This window comes from Parus major, chromosome 7 (genome assembly GCF_001522545.3).
Source record: "Parus major isolate Abel chromosome 7, Parus_major1.1, whole genome shotgun sequence".
In the NCBI taxonomy this organism is placed as follows: domain Eukaryota; kingdom Metazoa; phylum Chordata; class Aves; order Passeriformes; family Paridae; genus Parus; species Parus major.
The window spans coordinates 29329313-29351855 of record NC_031776.1 but is presented as its reverse complement, the minus strand read 5'-3'; the positions used below and the strand labels follow the sequence as shown (position 1 = coordinate 29351855).

At 36.9% G+C, this 22543-nt stretch overlaps 1 protein-coding gene across 3 annotated transcripts in view; it reads right to left on the bottom strand.

Annotated features, from left to right (window-relative positions):
- CCDC93 (coiled-coil domain containing 93) overlaps positions 1 to 22543 on the bottom strand; it is a 33532-nt gene that overhangs the window by 2890 nt on the left and 8099 nt on the right. For 2 of the 3 annotated variants that reach the window (XM_015634865.1, XM_033515941.1), the window contains 16 exons: positions 21453 to 21509; positions 19039 to 19139; positions 17972 to 18011; positions 16481 to 16573; positions 16024 to 16074; positions 14964 to 15050; positions 11830 to 11946; positions 10328 to 10390; positions 10058 to 10131; positions 9468 to 9549; positions 8322 to 8393; positions 7192 to 7263; positions 6818 to 6926; positions 4207 to 4289; positions 1194 to 1231; positions 258 to 342 (listed from right to left, as the gene is read on the bottom strand). In XM_015634865.1, coding sequence (XP_015490351.1) covers positions 258 to 342; positions 1194 to 1231; positions 4207 to 4289; positions 6818 to 6926; positions 7192 to 7263; positions 8322 to 8393; positions 9468 to 9549; positions 10058 to 10131; positions 10328 to 10390; positions 11830 to 11946; positions 14964 to 15050; positions 16024 to 16074; positions 16481 to 16573; positions 17972 to 18011; positions 19039 to 19139; positions 21453 to 21509 — 1224 coding nt within the window. Of the gene's footprint in view, positions 1 to 257; positions 366 to 1193; positions 1232 to 4206; positions 4290 to 6817; positions 6927 to 7191; positions 7264 to 8321; positions 8394 to 9467; positions 9550 to 10057; positions 10132 to 10327; positions 10391 to 11829; positions 11947 to 14963; positions 15051 to 16023; positions 16075 to 16480; positions 16574 to 17971; positions 18012 to 19038; positions 19140 to 21452; positions 21510 to 22543 lie in introns of all 3 variants that reach the window. The other variant, XM_015634866.1, reaches the window with a different exon arrangement.

The window sequence follows — 22543 nt, the reverse complement described above, 5'->3', positions numbered from 1 at the left end:
ATCACTACACTTCCAGTAATGAAGTTGAGGGGTATAAGATTCCTGTCGGGACAGAGGTGTTGTAACACTTCTGTCATACTCTATTCATTGACATTTACAGGTGAGAAGTTTCTGATGAATTGAAAAGAAATAATACTTGTTAGTTGCTTGCCTAATTTGCATCTCATACAGTGAATCTTTCTATCCACAATTATTATCCAAGAGGCTTTGCTGAGCTAATTTCCAGCTTCTAGCAAAGAAAGTGAGAGGAGTCAGACCTTCATTCGATTCTGTTTGATGCCTTCTACAATCTGCTCCATCTGCCGCAAAAACTGTTCCCGGGATCCGGACGATGCCATGGCTCTGGAAAGAAGAAAATGGAACACCTGACAGGGATGTGGGACACTGTGTCTCAGCTGCAGCTGTCTTGCCCATCTACCCATGTCCAAAATTCTCACTGCTTAGTGTTCTGTGTAAAAATTCATCCTTTTAATCACTGGTACCACAATGCAGCTCCTCAGCTGGTGTAAGCTACCAAAGAGGTGGGCACAGAGAGCTCGGAACCCATCACAGGTGTTCTCCCTGTCAGCTCAAGTCTCTTCCTTGCTCTCGTGTCTTCTACAGAAATCAACTGCTAATAACTAAATAAAAATATAATTTCTTAAGAAAAAGAGTTCTAGGAGAACAGCAAATGTATAAAATAATTTCACACTGAAATAGGGAAAGCCTAGAAGTCATTTTAGACTTCAAAATCATTAGAGAAAAATAAACACTGGCTGATGCACAGACTAATAGTTGACCATGAACTTCCAAGGCAACCACAATTTTATCTGGACTTCACACTTGTAAATACAGAGGTAGTTTATAATAAACATGTCTGAAATATGTTCCAGTCTAATGTTTTGTACATAATGTAATGACCACAACTCCACAAAAATGAGGAAAATATTTAAATTAATTCCAGGAAAATTATGACTGAATTATGACTAAAGAGTCAGATATTAAAAACATATGTTGGCTATAAAAGTTATGTAATTCCAAGTCTGTGATTCCCCAAACTGGTTTAAACAGTTAATAAACTATTCTATAAATCAGTTTATGACTATAAATTCTTCTAAGAAATTTTTATTCTCTATAACTGATGCCCACTCCCATTTGTCCAACCAACTCTACCACTCTTTGCAACTATTAAGAGATAAGGAACCATAACTTACTGGTGGAAGTTGTCATGGATAGAGTTCAGTAAGTTAACCTGGGAGTTGGGAAAAAAAAAAAAGAAGAAAATACACACTTGTCTTTCCTCATATGAGTTTTCACAGACAATAAGATTAATTTTAATTTACAAAAAATTACTATATAGATAATGCCCTCAAAAGCAGACAGATGTATAAAAGTCACCATGACTTTTCTTTCAGAAGATAAACCACAGTCCTTTTGATTTAGTAAAATTTATCCCACTGGTGGAATGACAGAAGCAGAAGTGTTGGACCACAATTGAGATTTTAAATTTTACTGGCACTAAATGTTTTCCAGCATGATGCCTTTCCAAACTAAAGCAATAAAGTAAAATGGCCTGTACACGTGTTCAGTGTTGAAATTTGACATTAAGGAATGTTGCAGATGCTGGTCCAGTGTTCAGCAGTGACTTTGCACAAGCACATCACAAACAAACAGGAAAAATCCACTTTTGCTTTTGAGATAGGAACCACTCAACAGATTGTGAAGCACTATTTCCATGCAAGGCTCTGAAGACTCCAAGCAGTGCAGGAGCAGCAGGTGAATTCCTGCACTGCCTTCATTGTGCAGAACTTTACAGGTTTCCTACGAGCCATGCATCATTGCTCACTTTGCTTATGGGTATTTTACTGAATGCTAACAGGTGAACTCATAAAAAGTACAGAATGGCATTTCAGGTGTGGCTTTTCTTACAAGACAGTAACATTATACTGAATGAAGACAAAAACAGTCATTTATCACAGCATCCCAGGAATATTTTGCCATTTGTATAAATTCCCCCAACTAATAAAACTACATGGAATACATCCTATGTAACTGCCTTGGATTTTTTCCTGTTTTTTACATATTGCTGAGAGCATTAAAATCCAACAACTAGAAATTAATGTGATCCTTTCTCTCAGCTTTCAATACATCTTGAAGACTCCTGTGGTTAAGCCTTCCAAGCATCTTCTTCTTTTGAAGAGTATTTGAAGAGTTCTGCACTAAGCAAACCCAAGGGTTGCAAACAGAATCACCTGCCCCACTGCCACAGAAAGCTGAACTCATAAAATCTTCCATCTGAATAAGATAGCAATAAGCAGGTGTGGCAGAATCTGCAGGTGTTCCTGACCTTGCCTTGGAAAATTCAAACAAATTATGAACAGACTCCCAGGCAGCCAAGGTACTTAAGAATTCCTGTTGTTTACAGCAGTGAAATTACTGCATTACTCATCAATATTTGCCATGTTCACATCGCTGCCTTAAGATACTTCCACTAAAGCTGTGCTTGAGAACATAATTACAGTTGTACCACAACACACTCAAGGCAGGAAAAGTAACCCTGCACAGCAGTGCTGCACAACCAGGGTGTAGGAAGAGTGTGGATGTGCTCCATTGCAGTGAAATCAGCATACACACCCCAAAATTGAAAGATATTTTCAATTACTTTTAAAGCCTTTTAAAAAACGTATCTTTCTCAAAATAGGGTTAAATATGAGCCATGATCGCAGACACCTTTCATGTCAGAACTAAAACCCTCAGAGCCAAAATTCAACAAAATTGTACAATAATTCTTACTATTGTTTGAAAGGAATGATGCTCAATGTGTTTTACAAAAGGGCTGATTTGGGGAGGAAAAAGGGGAAAAAAAATTCTCCCCAAAACCAGGAACAAGAAAAAGTGCAAGTATATTCCAGAAATCTTTGTGAGGCACAGAAGCCAAAGACATTTTTTACACACTATTAGACAATATTCACTTTCTGAGACTTTGGTTCTAATATTAAATGCATCTCAAGGAAATCTCAATGATTACTATACATTTAACTAAGTTAAGATGCCCCCAAGAGGCACTGAATTACTTTGGCAAGTGTTCTTCCAGATTATACAACAGTGAAATAAATCTGTTCTATATTATGTTTCTATATTATCCATAATCTGCTTTTTATGTCCCCATTTCAAAACCAGTCTCTCTATAATTTTTGTATTTTCAGGTTTGCCCTCAAAAACAAAAGCAAACCAAAAATAAAAAATCAAACAAATAAATCTGTATTAAATGCTAATGTAGGGGAGATGTTAAAGTAAGGTAGCTTCTACTTCATGTATTTTTTAAACTATGGTGTATGACTTTTCTGAATGGAAAAAATGAAAACTACCTAACATGGATTAGAATCAGCTGCTTAAGGGAAGGAAATGGTTGCTCATGATCTCCAAAACAGGATGTGAAAGGACATTGAAAAGTGTCTTTAAATAGTCAGAAATTTGACCAGTGCTTGTCTCACATACTAAAAAAATATATCTTAATGATGCAAAATTCACTAATCTGTTCTTATTTTATTAGAATAAACAGAGAAACCTGAGGCATTAAAACACTTCGTATTTTAAAAGTTGTAATTTTTATCTCCTCTTGTTTCCTCCTGTTTCTCCATCCTTGCTGAAATCAGACATTTGTCAGTGAAAAAAAAAAAAATAATACTGAAATCCCTCAGTTATGCCCAAGAAAGAAGCAAACTCCACATAGATGGGAAAGAGGAGCGGAGAAAAAACATTTCATGAAAATTATTCTGACCCAGTAAAATCACCAGCAAATTAAGTGCAGGCAGCTCAAACCCTGAGAACTAAATCTTGATGTTGCTGACAGCAGCTTAAATTTGCTCTCCAAAGTCAGTGACTGTGGTCTGGGTTCATAATAAAAGGTATTGACTAAAAGGAGAAAAAAAGGGTAATTTGGTGCTGTGATAGCAAGACAGAGATATTTGCTGATCAAACGTTACTCATGTTTCAAGAGCACAGTGAGTGGTGTAAACAGGCTGTACTAACAGCAATTCTTTTGCAACACAGACCATTTCCCCTCCAAGATTACAAATATTCTTACGAATCAATTGTTCCATTTTTGCTTACAAAGACCAGTAACTCTGCTCTGACAGGACTGAATATGGTGAAAGCCAAGCAAAAACTTTCTAATTCCTTCCTCACAGACTGAAAACTTATAAAATAGTAACAACACTTTCTTACCTCCTTTTCCAAATATACTTTCTTATCATCCAGTGTATTATAAAGAGTAAAAAACTGCTTCGTTTCTTTGTGAGTTGCTGAGACTGCAAACAAAAAAGAAAGGGGTAGAATAATAAAAGAATATGAGGTAAAATGGAATCTGTAAAAATACTCCATATGCTTTATATAACATATTTTCCACTATCAATAATGGAACACACTTGCTAATGCACACGCAGAGGGAACATCCTTTCAGAGTTTCTCTCAGCAGGGTTTCCAGCTATCATCTCTTATAAGAACAGCACAGCTCAGTGTCTAAATTAAGCCCCAACTGCTGACAGCCCTTTCTGCCAACACATGTTGGCACCAGCAGCTGCCTGTTTGTGCTTCCTTCCCAAGCTTTCCCCGGACACCACCCAGGCAGCTGTGCTGCTCACAGGGCCGTGCCTGTGCTGATGGAGGGGCACAGGCTTGGCAGGAACAGGGAAGAGCAGATAATCTTGGTAGAAATAATCTTGTGTAGAAACAGTACATTAGACTTTAAATGTCAAGCTACACATGTGCAAGATGCCCAACAAAGCTTTTGCTGTTTTGAAGTCTTTTTATCTTCTTAAAATCTATATGTGGTGATAGAATTAAATTTAACACTTTCTGGTTTAGGTGGCTACAGCAGATGTTGGTCAGAGCTCAGCAGGGAAGGCAAAGCTCAGGCGTGCCTTCTCTTTGGGCCTACAAGATGATACTCAAATCTGCTGAGTGTTCCTCTAGACTTTAGTTCTTCAAAGCCTAAGGAAATCCAATATATTTGTGACTCCCAAGGAAAGAGTTCAACAGGCAGCAAAAGTCATTCTGGCTAGAAACCAGAACCTGGAAAAAATGTATGGGTTAAAAACCATAAACCTCAATGAAATCATGCTTGTTAGTCTGGGATTTGTAAACTGCTGAATGAAAGAGGCCTTTCCCAAACCATTTCCTTCATGCCACTCCTGTTTTTCCAGCAGCTTTGGTAGTCACAAGTCTTTCATGAGCGGATTCCACATAACAACTCAGAAAACCTTTCAAGGTTTCACCTGTGTTGGAAAGTTGTGCAACTTACGGAGCCTTATGGGCACACACCAGAACCCATGCAGGGTAAAACAGACAAAGGGAGAAGAGGGAACCAGTTAGCTCATTGATACTCTAAAACACTTTCAGTGGAAGAGGTTCAGTTATGTCAAAACCAAAGCATTGAATATTGTAAATGAAAAGGATTTTGGTACAAAAAAAAAAAATCAAAAAATCACTAAGGTTTGAAGTAAATGCTGAGGATTGTCTTGTCTAACAGCCTTTGAATCAAAGTTCAAAAAAACTACATTTTGGCAACAGAAGGTTCAGCTGAATCTGGCTAAATGAAAAGCCTCTAAGTACCTCAAAAAATACCAGAATTCACAGAAAAACCTGCTAGAGATTTCCAGATCATTTCTCTAGAAGTTTAGCCCGTACAATGCAGGTTCCCAACCACATGAGCAGTGTGTTATTGTGAGATACTACTCACACTTTGTACTTGAGAAAACAAAGTCCCATGAAATTCAAAGCATCTTAAAAGCTACACCCAAAGTTACACAAGTCTCTTTGATCCTAGTCTCTCTGTACTTCAGATATAAAGGAAGCTCCATCTTTTGAGCAGGTAGCTGACCAGAAACTTTGCATAAGACATGACAGAGAATCTGAAGAAATTTAATGCAAAACAACGAAGTTCTTTATAGCTGGACTTGATTAACTAAAGTGCATGGCACAGAAAAGAGAGGGGAAGAAGTACTGGAGTTGTACTCACATCTATTCCACGTACTGAGTTAGACAGTACACGTGGAGGACAGCACAGGACTGTGCCACTGGAGGGGCAAGGGATTTACATCACACTCAAATAACCAGTTTGGAACTGCTCACCTTTCCAGAGCTTGGTTCACAAATATATTTAATAAATGTAGAATACCTCTGAATCATTAGCTAGGTTTTCTTATGCTAACACACAAGCTAGTTAAAGATACACCAGCAAGCATACTGGTCTGTTATCAGTTTAATGGAACAACTTTGAAATTTTATTCCATTTGCACATTTTCCAATTTTATAATTTCTGACCATAAAAGCTAAAGACAATTTGTATCCTTCTCCTACCAAGATATTGCAGAATTGTGTTAATAAAAAATGAAAGAAACCAATCCCCTCAAGAAACTGCTTTTACTTTGTAGTTCTTGACATAGTTTGGTTCAGAACCAGTTATGTCATGTCAGTGGAAACAATAAAAGCAATCTAATGGTAAGGCAAATTAATTAAATACAATTCAAACAGAAACCTCATTTGTAAATGTGAATTAAGGACTTTCAAAACATACTGGTCATTAACCTAAATGACAGAACCTGCTGCAGACAAAATTTAGCCCAGAGATCTTGTGCACTGAGTGTCACCCTCAGGAAAATTCTTAAAGCCCAGCTTATAAAACCTAAAAAATATGATGTGTAATGTGAATACCAAAAACCTTTAAAATACCACCAAATTAGTAGGTGCTGCTGTAACATGCCATATGCTTAAAATGCAACTGCCCTCCTTTCAGGGCTTTAGCCTTCAGCAGGATGGTCCTGCTTGATATACATACCCTGACTGTAAAGTTCAATAAACCTCTTCTGATACTGTGTGAGCTCAGCTCGGCTGGGTACTTCATCAATCTTGCGTTGTAAAATGGCTATTTCTCTGTTTCTTCGCGCCTGAATAGAAAGTTAGGAGGGGAGAAAAGAAAGCCTCTTCTTGTTCTCTTCTTAAAATGGATGAAGCCCCCCCAGCAATACTTTGTTATTAAATAATTGATTTTAAAAACAAAAAGCACTGGCTGAGGATAATTTTTATTTTTTTTTTGCAATTGATTTGTGACAGAAACACTTGTTAAAATTAGAACAACAAAACAAAGTATTAGAAGTAACGTGATAAGACAAACATCAACAATTTTGTACAAGAACACAAAGAATAACTCACCAGTAGCAGGCGGATCTTTTGAAGTTTCTCCTTCTCAGCTTTGTACTGCTGTTCTATGATCTTATTTGGCTCCTGGAAGTTGAGAAGCCAAAACAATTGTGTATTACAGTAGCATACAAGAGCTGCAGTGCAATAATGGTGGATTTGGTTTGTTTTCTGGTTTTTCCTATCCTTAACTCCCTTGACAATAACGCCACCATTGTTTGGGGCTTTTAAAAATAATAATTCATTATCTGTATTAAAAGCCTGACATAATTTACTCTAACCAAGGGCATTTAGACAGCTTTTAACTTTTGATATTTTAGTTTTCAAGTCACACTTTAAATGAAGATAATAATCCAAAGATTGTCAGTACCCCTTGTCTGAGCGTTTATACTTTGATTCAGTGATGGGGTACAAGGCACCTGAACAGAACATAAACCCTCTGATGTGTTCTAGACTTCCTGCAGTGTGGACTTCAAGGTAACTTTTTCTTGCTAAAAAATTTAAGATTTGGGTTTGCACTTTAATGTTTCATGCTGTGTTGAAGAGGACAGCAGCATCATGGAAGTTGTAACCTGCCTTGCTCCAGAGGCATGAATGCATCAAATGTTTACCCACTGAAAATAAAGTCATTGAAGCTTTTCCTTCTCTGTTCATTCATTATTCATTGCCATCAGTCTGGATGCACTTGTGTTAAAGCCTAACTTCTGACAGCTGCTCACTGCATGCAATGCACTGAGCCACTGAAAGCTCCTGCTTTCGTCCTTCAGATAACCCCACTTCTAAGAAAAAAACAACCAAAGCAGACATTCTTTCTGAGGAAGACCTGTTTCTGTCAGAGATATGCACAGCTCTTAGCACAACACCCAGAGATTTTTCTCTGGTACTACAGAGAAGGAAGTAAAAGACACAAAAGCATCTATGAGCAGAGCCCCATGGATTGTGCAAAAAGAACAGATAATGCTGCTGCTGTTTTCAGACTCCTGTATTTCTGGGATTGTTAGTCTGAACTGTGGCTTTACAGAACTTTTTAGATATTCCAGCAGATACTTAAGTGCTTGTAAGAATGTCCCAAAAAGCAGAAAGATGACTTAAACAAACATTTCAAAAGGCAAATTGAAAATAAGAACTTAGACTTTTGCTATTACCTGTTCCTCCCCATTTTCCAGTGCTTCAGCTTTCAAAGTCTCAATATTTTGTTGTAGTCTCTCCATTTCTTCCTTTAAAACAAATAGAAGTTGATTCTTTTTAACTGAGACCTCTTAAGAAGAATCTTGACACACACACTTCTAAAAAAATTTCAGAGCAGACCACACACATAATATTTAAATTTGTAAGATTAAACAGCATTCTCTGCTTAAGGGTAAGACAGCCATTAATATTCATTATTTTAACTGTCTGCTTACAAAAAAATGGGAACAGATTTATTTCTTATTTGCAAATATACCAGATCCAGCTAAGACAACTAATGAGTGACATGGAAAATGAAACTGAAGAAGCAAAGCAGCATTACAACAGCGTGACATGGGAAAGTGATACATGGCATTAGAAGAAATGACTGAACCTAAAGTTCCTTTCAAGGAAGTTTCCAGAACAATCCTTTAGAGCTTTCCAAATGAGTCCATATGGGAAAACAAGGTTCTGTATTCAGTCTAGGCCTTACACCACTATTTACTTATTTTCATTCTGTTAAATTCCATCCACTATTGTTTGGAGAGAAGATGAAAACACTTCTCTCTGATGCAATCTCTGGGCAGTCCACAAACACAGCAGTAGCAGGAGACCAAACACAGCACTAAAGCAGTGAAACTCAAACATGTTCTGAGAAAACTGCAATGGCTCCATCTCATTCTTGTCTCTTTTGGTGGCTTGCTCCAAAGGCAGGGGCCTTGCTGACCCCTCCTCTTTAGCACCTGTCAGGTCACACTGGCTGCATTACCCAGGGAGATGATCCATGCCAGGCTGTGACAGCACAGCCCAACCCCACACTTCCATTGTAGCAGAATGGGAATGGGAGGGAGAGGAGCCACAGGAGCCACAGCTCTGAGCAGCAGAAAGCAGATGTGGTGCCAAGGACATGCCCTGTATTAAGGAGGGCCATCCAAACTCAGATCCTTCCTCACTCCTCTCTGCTCCAGGGTGCTAAGATCCAATACAAACCTGGAGTTAGCGGTACCTGGAGGCTGGGGGTGTGGGACAGATGACAGACAGGGACACACAGCACAACACCACACCAGCAAAGTGATTATTTACCAAGATGTAAATGAATCCTTCTAGGAGATACTAGAACTTACCCTACAATGTGCTTTGAACTCTTGCTCCTGGCTTTTCAGGTTTTCATTCATGGCCACCAGTGCTCGCAGACTCTGTAATATGCTAAATTTGAAGATCCAGTAAACTTATGTTAGTTTTTTAGTTTCCAATTTAAATAGACATAGAATTAACATACATTAAAACAAGCTTAGTTCTACATAAATTTACAATAAACCCAAATATCAGCACTGATATACAAGGTCAAAATAAAGATGGAGTGTTACACTGAGTATTCTGATAGCTTTGCTATGTTTTAACCTTATTACTGTGAAAGTTTTGAGAGACTTCTATTTAATTTATGTGAGATGAAATCTTCAAATATGAACAAAATAAATCAAGAAGGCCTCATCTACTTGTCAGACATGTCTAGGGTTTTTCTGCTCTAAACACCTACAATTATTTTGAACTACAGACTGACATTTCTCATTTCCCTGTTTGTGGAAAGTAAGACGGAGAATTATTTAATTTTTAAATTTTAGTTATTTGGTTAGGTTGACAAAGCAATAAACACTGAATGATTCACTGTAAAACCACTGTTTTTCAGAATTTCAAAGATAACAAAGAAACTTACCTAGAATCTGCTTGGGATTCTATTGTTTCTAAGGCTGCCAGTTCCTTGTCCAGTTTTTCACTGTAAGTCTTAACCTAATGGTTACAATTAATAATAAATTGATAAATAATAAATTGATAATAAATTGGTTAATAATAAATTGACTTTCCTACATCATGACATTAGTGAGTTAAGCTAGCTAACACCTTCACTGTTTAACATATCCTTTAACACAAAGAATTTCTTAAAAAAGTTTCAGCTACAAACAGCACAGAAAAAAACAAAGATTACCTCTGTCAATGTCTTTTTTGCTTCAGTACATTTTGCCTGCAGATCAGCACATTTAGCTTGCAACTGTTATGAAAGAGAAAAAAAAGAGTTGGATTCTATATTCACACTAATTACACCTGTAATGGAGAACAGAGAATATTTGAGCTGTTCATAATGGTTGTCTGTCAAACAGCAAGTCAAGTATAACAAACACTGTCTTTTCTTGTCAGCTATTCCTGCATCTGATTGCAAGAATTCTGATTGAATATTCAGTTACTAACAGCAAGCATTTACCACCTGATCTTTTAGGTGTATAAAGTCCCAGAATAAACAACAGCTTTTACAAAATAGAAGCCAACAGAATGGTGACTTATTGGACAGAATCTCTGCTAAACTGCTCAACCTTTTCTAGCCTGGTTGTACTGGCCTAGTTTCACACCAGACTAAGAACGAGTCCCATTTTATACTTCTCCAAGTAAGTCAGGGCAATTCAAGACTTGAACAGAAGAACCATGGCACCAAACCACGGACATTTCCACACCAAACAACCAAGCTGCTTTATGGTTTTCTTCTGTATAACTATGGAAAGTCTAATAAGGCAGTTAGCAACGTATGCATTATAATCAAATATTAGATATTTCATTTGTCAATTAATTTACAGAGGCTAATTTTAGAAGAACATCCTTCTTTAAACTCCTTATGATTTAAGATAACATTACAAATAGTAACAACAAAAATACGTGGTTTACAAAAGTGAAGCAAAAGTGTACAAAAAAAAATGTCACATGTAGCTCAGTTCCATTTCCTTTTGTGCTGCTTTAATTTGCTGTTCACAACACAGAGCTGTGACTTAATGCTCCACTCCTCCCTTTCCACAGCCAAATTTCTAAAAAGAAAGCTCTTTCAGTTTTTCATAATTTTTCACCAATAATTCATCAATAAACTCTATTCCAACTAAGTGAAAAAATTAAGTCTGCAGTCCAAATCTCATGAAAACTGACATGAATTGCTAGTTTTGAGAAATCTTGCCAAACTTTACTGCAGTATTGAAGCCAGAACTCCATAAATATTTTTTAAAAGGCGGGGTTCTTGACTGTCACTGATTTCAAAAGCTGCTTTTGGCAAGTGGTAAATAAAATTCAGCCAGGAAATTTTTACTTTAGTAAAGTGATAAAAGGATTATATTTGGCTTACAGCTGTCAGTACATTTTTTCCCCATATAAAAACAGCACTGAGATTGTTATGTACTGAAAACAAGCTGCACAGATTTAAAGGGCCCTCAACTGTTAAAATGGCAAAAGCATGGTCCTCTCCAAAATTAAGGCTGAGCTAACTGCCCCCAAGAACACAACCTGTTCTTGCAATCCAAGGGCAGTGCAAGCAAGACATTCAGAGAAATCAGCGTTCAACATGGCAAATTGCTGGTGCAGGAGATAGCCTGCAGGTATTTTCTGGATGGCAAAAACTTTGCAATCAACCACTTTTATCAATGTTTTCTTCTTTACTACACACACAATACTTACCTCTTCGAGGAGTTTGGTTTTTTGCAAAATCTGCTTGTTGAGAGATGCCACCTTCCTTCTGTGCTGCTGGGCGGCGCCAAGCTTTTCTGGTCGCTCCTCAGCAGAAAGCTCAGATTGCTGAAAAAACAGTAACAGCAGCCTTTTGGACCTCACAACATTGCTTTCTGCTTCTTCAGAAGTTCAGGAAATAGCAAAGTGGGACCTATGATATTCCTTATCAAAAACTATGTCTCACTATCCAAAAGAATGACTTACTGATTTACCTCATGTCAAAAGCAGCTGAACAACTGAACTATATCCCAAAATTTACAAACAAGCTAAAATAGTCAGGTGCCTTGGTAAAGGTGGAAAATACTACAGTGTACTAAAAGACAGACATTTTTTTTTGCATCAGCATTATGGTTAAACCTGGTAGAGTTCTTCAGTGTAAAAATACAAGTGTACTAAAAAACACGTTAAGCTGTGGTATTCACTGAACTCATTGAATCAAAGATGTTCCACACCCCAATAAGTAGCTCCAGAATTTTCAGAAGCCTTGAACAACACTGCATTCTGAAATAGAGGCTTGGATGCATCTTCATGCTGAATGACAATGACATACTCAGTGTGGTAGATGCATTTACCACTCTGGGGTTTTTTTGTGTGTGCAAGTTTATTGCTGACACCAGCCTTTGAGAACTACTCAATCCAGCATGCATTGCCAAAAGCATCTCATAAATGCATAATGGAGAGAGCAATCTGGATCCAGTCTCCTCTTCTCTCTGAATTGTGAAAGCAAAGCTGACAGAAACATTCTTTATCAAAAATAACATGTATAATAGAAATTCTATATTTGCAGAAGACAAAAGAATCATTAAAAAACAGTGATATCTTGATCTCTAAGGGATTATTTGCCTAAAAATTATTTGTACCTTTTGAAAGTCTTCACTTTAATTCTTAAATCCATCTGTTTTGTAATTTGCTTCATGGACTCAGACTTCTTTTTTTCACTTAATCCATTTTCCAATATTTCATTAGAAAAGCAGTTAATTTTCAAGTACCTCAAGTGCTAATTTATAGCCTGTCAACAGCTTCAATACTAAGTGCTTTTTGAATAATTACCAAATGTTGACAACTGCTACAATGTATAATCAGATAAAATTCTAAAAGAAGTGTGATATACTCTTCACTCATATTTGCTCCTTGTTCCACTCTAGGCAGATGGGTAAGCAGCTTAATTTTAAATGAAAATAAGAGGCAAAACCTGTCTTCCTCCTCTCCATTTTTTATGTTTTTCATATTGAAGAGCAGCTTAATGATTTGTTATGTTTTTATATCCCCAGCAAGTAAAGATGAATTCTGATGGGTTAACCCAACAATTCACAGGCTTTCTTTGCTTTTGTTGTTAGGAAAGGAAGAAGTTCCTCTAAGCAACACCTGTAACCCTGAACTACTCAACAAATACACACTCAGTCTTACTTATTTCTCTCATTGCTTGGTCAAATCACATTCCCTTCATCATGTTATGCATTCCAAAATACCTCCTCCTTCTCACCACATTTCTTACATGCATAAGATACAGATGGACAAAAATGGAAACACAAGAGAAAGAAACGTGAACTAAACCACTCTGAGACTGATGTTTGCAGAAATAGTAAAAATCCATATAGCACAGCTTTGGCATTAAAAAAAAAAACAGATCATATTTCAAGAAGTGAACTTTACAGGTTGCTTTTTGAAAATGGGAAAGAACCATCACTAATGTCTCTGACTGTTTAAAGATGACCAATTTGCTGCTTGTTAATAATTTTCTGCCAGTACTTTTAGAAGGTGAGGAACGACACTACAATCCTTCCTCCAGTTCACTCAGCAGGCTAACATGGCAGCAGAATGCAGGGCCAAATGCAGAAAATCGTAAGCATTGATCTTCTGCAAAAATGTCTCTTGTGAGAAAGGTCCTGGCTCATGGCAACATCAGGTCTAGAATTTGGGTTGTCAGGTATCTTCATTGGGCTTGTGGATTCTGTTAAGACTCTGGTAAACAAATAAGCACTGCTGTGTTTCTCAGGCTATGCACAGTTACCAGCTAAGACTATTAGAATTATATCCAAACACTGCTGATGCTTCAATAAACTCTTTGATAACATCCTTAATTCTTTTCCTGGTGCATGCATTTGTGCACAGAAATTCTGGGGGATTTTTATCACATCCCATAGATTTAAAAAGTGATCTATTTTTGATTTGACTTGAATCAGTTCTTATTTTTCAGAGTATTAATCATTGCTCTACTATAATAGTCAAGGTCCTACTCTCTTTTCTCAGAACAGAAGAAATGTAACATTGAAATATGACCCTTGGGCTTCTGTTCTTCCAATCTTTTATAATAAAGAAAGGCCACGAATTTGCTGTTGAGCTATAGGGTTTATCTCCAAAATGGGAAAGCTCCATACCTCAAATGTGTCAACAAAAAGGAGGAAATATGAGAAAACTATTGGACAAGTAAGAGGGACCTATAACTCATATCTGTCAGTGATGTATTGTATGCATTAATTGCCTGAAGAGCCAGATTTTCTTTTCACATTACTGCAAAAAACAATCACAGCTGAACAGAGCACCTGAAGCAAACACACACATTTAATTACTTTGACTTCTCAGAGCAACAATGGATTGTGATTGACAAGATGAGATTCAAAACTTGAGATCAAGGGCATGACTGAGAACTGGAGTCCAGTGCAAACATCAGGAAATCTGAGTGGAGGATGCCAAGACTTTTCTCTGGGCAGGCCCAGACTCTTCTCTGACCAGGCCCACAGGACTGTATTTCTATGCTTAACAATGAACACTTTAAAGCATATCAAGTATTTAGGTTTCTAGTTTGAACAGAGACAACTCAGGCCCCTCTTCGTTCATGCAAGCATTTAGGCAGGTGCTTAAACCCAAATTAGTCACAAATGCAATTCAGGGATATGTACCATCACACCAAAAGCCTGGGTATGTTTAAGTCTCTTTAAAGTACTTTCCTGAACTCTGAACCAACAGGATATATTAAAAGGTGTGGTTCAAGAGCATCATGGCAATGCAGTTGGCAGATTAAAGCTTAAATTCACAAGCTATCAAACACCACATGGTTAAACCCACTCAGGTAACACACTTACCTTCTCAGCATATTCAGACACAATTTGCTTGATCTCATCTGACTGGAGTCCAACAATCTGGCCAACTGTGCTTGCTGTCAGTTTGCCCTGCAATTGTATTGAGAAAATGCTTGGGGTTTTGGAACTGCCTATACTTTTATATGACAATATCCATTAAGTTCTAATTTTAAACAGAAATTCGTACAATTAGTAAAAATCTCTAATCATAAGAAAAGTCCAGGAAACATTCCACCCTAAAAGCCTAATTTTGCTGATAGAAATTTCTCATTTAAATCCTTTTTAGCAGATTTTTATTCATATTTCAGAAATTAAATTTTTATTCTTTATGCTGAATTTTGTGTTTTCTTAATAAACCTCTAAGCATGCAGGCATGTGCAAGAATTCACCTTTAAACTGCATGCATGTAAAAAATCAGTTTTCAAACAGAATGGAATTCTACAACAGATTTCAATACAAAGTATGTCAATCAGCTCTGAGACTAGACTAATTATTACCTTTTCTTTCATGTCTCCAGCATAAACAGAAACAATGTTTAACAATTGAATTTATTCCCAGTCCTTTCACCCAGAAATCAAAGAACAGACTACAAATTCCATTATATCATTAAATAAAACTAATTAAGAAGCTACATATCCAGTATTTTCTGTGGCTTAGACTAATGTCGTTGTTTATTTATAAATGCTTTGAAAACAACCTTGAAAGGCACAGAATTATGCAGCACTCTTCCCAGTAATCCTCTGAGTAACTTCACAAGATGAATAAAGTAAGACAGTGCATTTTGGATAGCTGTGATGTCTTTCCCCTGAAATTCTTGTAGAAACCATTTGAAAGAGGCATTTATTTATATTATTGTTAACATTTCAAGGCAAATGATGAACTAATTAGCCTTGTAAAATTCACTGTCTTCCTAATTCAACCATTTTTTATGCACTCTCCCTATGAAAATTTAAACACAGTCATTCCAAGACTTCAGACCTGAATCAGCAGTCTGATTTTAAGAATAATTACCACAATAAACAATAATTTAAATAAAGCTGTATCAGTTTCAAATGCTACTGACCTCTTCTGTTGCCATTGCAGCCATTCCAGTCATCAGAGTTTTAATGCGAAGCTAGAGCAAAATATCAAGAATTATACATAACAATTTAACTTATATTGTTTAGCTTTTTTCTGCCAGGGACACATACATATAATTAGTATCATATAATGTGTATTTTAAAACATGTAATGAGGCACTAAATCTGTGAAAAGAAGAGGTGGCTACAGTTACCAAATTTAAGAAAAATTTCTTGTAACAGTAAACATTCCCTCAGATTATTCAGCTCCCACTGTCAAGCAAAAATCAACCTTTAAAAAAATACTCACATTCAAGAAAAAAAAAAAAGTTTTTGGGTATTAAACATCAACAAGCAGTAATTCTGTGCATCAGTTTCAGGCTCTGTATTCTCCTGTGGGAAGAAATTCTCACTTCAACTCACAAGTTAGTAACTCCCATGCCTACTGTGTCTGGGGCTCACCTCTTCAGCGGCCTGAAGGTCATCTTCATCACAAGGCTCAGCCTTCCCTGCTCCTGCAAGCCCTGGAGGTACCACTGCTTTTTTGTCTTCAGCCTTTTGAAGAAAAATTAAGACATTATTACACCTAGGTCCAATATTCTAAAGTGTTAAGAAAGACATCAAGGAGAAAACTTGAATGTGGCTGTTCTGTTTATATGAATACATTTCAGCTAGTGAAACATCCTCAGCCTCCAAATCATGCCAGCTGAAATGTAAGCCTCCCTGATTTCTCACAAGTATTCCAACTGTTCCAACTGTGTCTCTGGCTTCCCATGGACTTATCTGGTCCAAAGATTCCTTATTCCAAAGCCTTCTGAGAGCTGCCAACCTCAGGAGACAACCCAGAAAATGATGTCTACTACACAGGACAAGACTGAATTTTTTTACATAAATCTTTTTTGGAACTTAATACTGATGTAACAAACATTCAACCTAAAAAGTGCAAACATGCCTGGTTCAGTTAGAAGAATTTGTACCATCGAAGTAAAGAGAACTGGGGACAGCCAGACTCAATTTCTAGGTCACCCCACTGCACCACTAACCTATTTCATTGTCCACTTCTGCCTTACTGGAGACTCAGCTTCCACAACAATCAAAATGAACATTTAATGTACAACACCCCAAAGGCAACAGAATTTTTGAAGAAACAAAATGAACTCTATAAACATGAATAGTGGTTACTCTGAGGGTCCAGATTGGGAAATATCTCCATTTATAAAAAATTAAATGTGACATTTGTATGTGGAATATTGAGATAATGAAGAAGAGCAACTTTAATCTACTCAATGTATTGTTGGGTCCATGACATGTTCAATGCATTATCTTCATTATCTCTGTCTGCAATAAAAACTTGTAGCCAAATTAAAATGTGCACTGAAATAACAAAACTGTGGGTACCCTACATTTTATGGACATATTTTTGATTCCATAATCATCAAAAGCACAGCAAGGATGCTCATTTTCAAGAATGACAAGGGTTCATTTATGGCATGGTGTCAGGTTTCTCTATCACATTAAACAAAGCATTTTGAAATAAATGTCTACAATATTTCTTACCAAGTTGAATGGTTCTTTAAAAAGAAAAACCCTTTAATGATCACATTATGGAACCCTCAGTTAAAAGATACTAAACATACAAGACATGCCATTACCTAACAGTAAAAGTCAAACCAAAACAAACAACACCCAAACCTTTTTTCTTCTTAACAAAAAAAAAAGTTTGCAAAATGTGATCTGTGAGCAGAGATGAAGGAAATCCTTTAAAAAGGGTGATCAATTCCACCTTTCATGGCATGCAGATATTTAGTTCCAGTTAGACATTTTTAAGATCCATTAATAATAGAAGTTATAGCCGTTTATTCTGCTGTATTCTTTTAAGATTTAACAGTAACCAACACTTCAACAATGCAGTTCTTCCCACTATTTGAGTATTTAAAATGAGTATATTTTTACCTGTTCTGTTTTTCCTGCTTGTCTGCTAAATCCATATCTCCTAAAAGAACAATAGTAACGTGAAGGAAAAATACCGTTGCTTATGAATTTCACAAATACATTAACTTTTTATCAATTTTCAACATAAGATACACATCAACAGCCAGCATCAAATTAGTTTTGAAATGTTTCAAGTAAACTAAGTAAGTACTGGAGCATAGTCACAGAATGGTTTCAGATCCATCTATTCCTTCCATCAAGATTTGCAAATCTTGACTTTCCATGAAAAATGTAAATCTTATGAAAGGAAAAAGCAATGCCCTCTTCCCATTTCAAAGTTAATCCTGAGCTATTACACTACAGTCTGTGATACTGTTAAAAGGAAAATACTCAAAGCAGTGACACAAAAAAATAAAAAAAATTCTATGGCTTTGGGGGAAAAGAAGCCCCAGAAGATAAAAATGGAATTCAAATATCATATGCACTCATTAAGTATTAAGAACTCAGACAGCAGACAAGATGTCCTTACCACTAAACTGAAAAGAAAACTGGAAACAAACTAGAAGCTCTGTAGCTTCATTTTTATGTGTTTGGAGAGCTCTCAGAAAACCAAAGGGACTTTCAGAGATAATGGAAAAGTGAAAGCCTTGGTAACTTTGTCTGAATCAAAGTTTGGAGGAAAGTGAGAAGGCAAAACATTCAACCATGATTCAGCCTCTTCATGCAGCAACCACATGAGAGCTAGAAAAAGAAGCAACAGCAACTGCAGGTCCTTTCTCATCAAATTTTTATTGGATTGCTTGCAAAAAACTGATACTGATTGACACACACTACCTGGAAGGATGATGTGTTTAAGCCACTTTTTAAAAAAACATGTTAAAAAAACACCCTAGAAGGAGCATAAAACCTGGTCTCCTGTTGACAAAATATGGTTCACAAATATGAGGACTGTCTGAAACCAAATGGGAGTAAATCTGAAATAGTTCTGAAATTCTGAAATAGTAGGAAAATCCCTACCACAATTCAAATTTTATCTGTACTGCTTATAATACACACTTATAAAACCAGAGCTAAATGAAGCCTTTCACCTGCCATATTCCAGAAGTGTAGCATGAACCTTTGATTCCTCATCCAGCAGTTCCTCAGCTCCAGTCTGACGTTTGTATTTTCTCTGGGGTTTGTAAACCTCCTGCAAGACAGTGAATGAGTTGAGAGCTTGGAAAAAGGTGTTCTAAAATAAATGAGGAATTGGTATCTAAAGTGATATACACACTGTTTGCTTTCCAGCACAACAGACCTACCCAAATAAACCACCTTCACTTTCTCTTTTTGGAAATACATTATAAAACCTTATTGAATTCATTTCTAAGCAATTTGCTATAGAAATTGTCTTAGTTTAAAAAAAAAATTATAAATGAGTATTTAACATCAAACAATGTCTTGTCCATCTCCTCTGTCATGTTTCAAAGAAGAGTAAAAAGTAACACACTCAACATCTATTAAAGTGATTTGGCTATTCTGTGTGTTCCAGACTGCAGTCATGCCTAAATGCCTTAAGAGATCTCATGAACTAATCTTTCATTAAGAAGATCAGGTGCCAGCTGTAGAAGACATGATCCTGACAGAGTTCATCCATTTAAGGAGAAGGTGTTTGGCTAATGAGACTCTAAGCAATGATGAACAAATGTAAAAAACGTTATGTACCATGAAGATGCACCCACAAACTAGAGATCTGTGACACAGAGGAGACAGAGTACAAATTAATAGCATATAAACACAAAGCCCTGCAAACACTTCTGGTTCTCAGTAACCAAAGGCAACCCTTTGTCACTGTTAATCAAATATCCTCTTTATTTTTTTTTTTAAATTACACTGAAATTTTTAGGTATGGGTGTCCCATAACAGTACTGTAATTATTTTGTTTCTGCCTCTTCAGTGACAAGGTCAAGATCAGCCACTTGGATACAGAATCTTTAGTGCTATTTAAAGACAGTGAAGGTAAAGGGCACACTTAAAAAATAAGGACAATTATTTTGAAAACTGAAAATAAGCAGAAGTCCAATGAGTTTCAAGTGCTACTTGATAGAAGATGCATTTGGAAATTGCTTTCTCCCACAGGTTTGAATTGTCTCTCAGTTTAAAGGACTATACAGGTGCATAAATTATGCAATGATACCTGTGCAGAGGGTGAGCTAAATTGTAAAACAGAATACATGTCTCACTGGAAAGGCAAGTGTTTCTAGTTGGAGAAAAAGATTCATTGTAAGTCTGCTAATAATTAAAAAACCCAATCAAATCATGGGGAACAACACTTTAGAGACTGTAATTGAAATTTCCAAAGCAAGGACAATTATTCAGTTAGATTAACAAAGGAGTTACATTGGTCATCACCTGGAGACTTCCATTGCAATGTTATTCTACAAACACATACTGTAATTCAACCACATCTATTTGGCTCAGCAGCACTCAGGTAATTTGTACAGAAAAGCAACTGCCTCCTCCCTCCAAAACCTGACAGAAGACCAAGGTGACTTGTGTGGCCCACTACACAACCTCTCTTATGGCTCCTTACACCCACACTGAGCACCTCCAACTATGCATGAAGAGCTCAGGGTGCCTGACTAGAGCTGTCTGAAAAAACAGTGATTTTTCTCAGGAAAGCAGGGTTTCACCTTCTGTTGAAGAGCCTTGGAAATGTCCCATTCAGAGCAAACACAGATTTCTCCTCTCTTGGCAAATGCTGGCCTGGAATTTATCAAGATGATCCAAAAAAACCCCAAACCAGTAGTGAACTACTGAGTCAGAAATGGTGAACTGATGGTCCCAAGCAAAGAGGGAAATTAGAAGCAAGACAGAAACTCCAGTTGCCAGCCAGCCAGCTGAATTCAGCTATGAGAGTGAGAGAGCCTAGGTATTTTATGTGCCACACTCTGTAGCATTCATGAACAAGCTTTCAAAAAATATATACCAACAGCTTATCCAAGAGTTAGAAGATTTGCATGTGAACAGGGAGAACACAGGTGGGACCACCTTTCCTAACCAACATCTGCTACTTGAAGAAAACATTTCTGAAGAAGAGTGAGTACTTTCACTGCTAATTACAGGAAGTAAAAAAGTCAAGTTCTGAAATGCAGATAATTGAGATCATCACCATATTAATTAGTTTCAAGACAAATAGCACAACTGCTGATAGCTTCAAACGCACATTTAAGTCTGCTGAGGGTTTTATAATCTGTAAGCTATCCTGTGACTTTTGTTTGATAGTGTGGGGTTCCACACACCCCACTGCAGACAGTGAGTATGGTTTATCTCCTCATACAATGCACACCTATCAATCTGATATACTGCCATTTGAGATCTGCCTCAAGAATGATCATCAACATTAGTTGGGATCTTCTCAGAGAAAACCCAGGACTGGCTGCAGAAAACAGAATTAACCACCTCCATTTCACTACTAAAACCACTCACTTGGCCACTAAAAAAAGAAATCTAACATACTTACAAAGATATCAGTAATCGTTTTGAGTGCCTTGTCTTTTCTTTGCATGAATTCATCATCCTGAAAGACATTAGTGGAGGTAATTAAAAATATCAGGAAGAGAGACTAAATCTCAAACAACATAATGATTCTGTGAAACAAAGCTGTCAATCAGCTTCTGAGTTGCCCAATGATTTGGTGAAATGTTAGTGATTTGCTGTAACAGAAAAGTACTTGCCTCTGCCTTCAGATAGATCATCAAAACTGTGTCCAGATCAGCAGCCTGGCTGCTCTCTGCTTAGGCAGTACATGACACATAAGCAATTCCAGCCCACTACTGGGACCTCCAATCTTTCACTACACCGTTAAGAAATGAAGCTGGGATAAACTTGATGTGGAAAAGAGAAGTTTCCTCTACTGTTATTTTAGTTTCTAAGCATTAAAGATAATAATTTTTTAAAAAATCAAAATTAAAACCACCCCAAGTTAATAAAATCTGTCTGTCCCAACACTAGGGACATCTACCTTAAATCCTATTACTAAGGCACAGAACTTGGGTTCTACATATGAAAAATGGAATTGCCTTGTGAAATGTATGAACAGAACGGATGGCTTTGCACTACAGGCACACATCCAAGCTCATTCAATATCTCCTCCAATGAAACTTCATCTCATTGCTGAAGAACAGTTCAGTTTTTGGATGAAGTTTTTTATAAATGTAGTTTTCAAGAACAAATTTTGGGGTTTGGATACAGGAAGACAAGAGATGCCTTTCAGCACTCTAAAAAAAAACCCCAAATTACAGAGCATTAACAGCATATTAATTCTCAATTAGCTATATTAGCTTCTGCACAGCATGCTGGGTGTTTCTGAACAGCTAGAATGACACAAAAATACCACATACTGCAGAAAAACCTAGGAAATCATTAGGCAAAAGTTAACCAGAATCTACAAAATTTCTGTCACAATAATGCTTCAATTTCTTCCCAGATAAATTTGTAGGGGATTCCTTCAGGACTCATTCATAAAATGTGCAGATTTCAGAGCTGTGGGGCTGGTACTGCAACTGAACATCTGCGATATAATAACAGAAACAAGAACTGCCTTGATCTTAC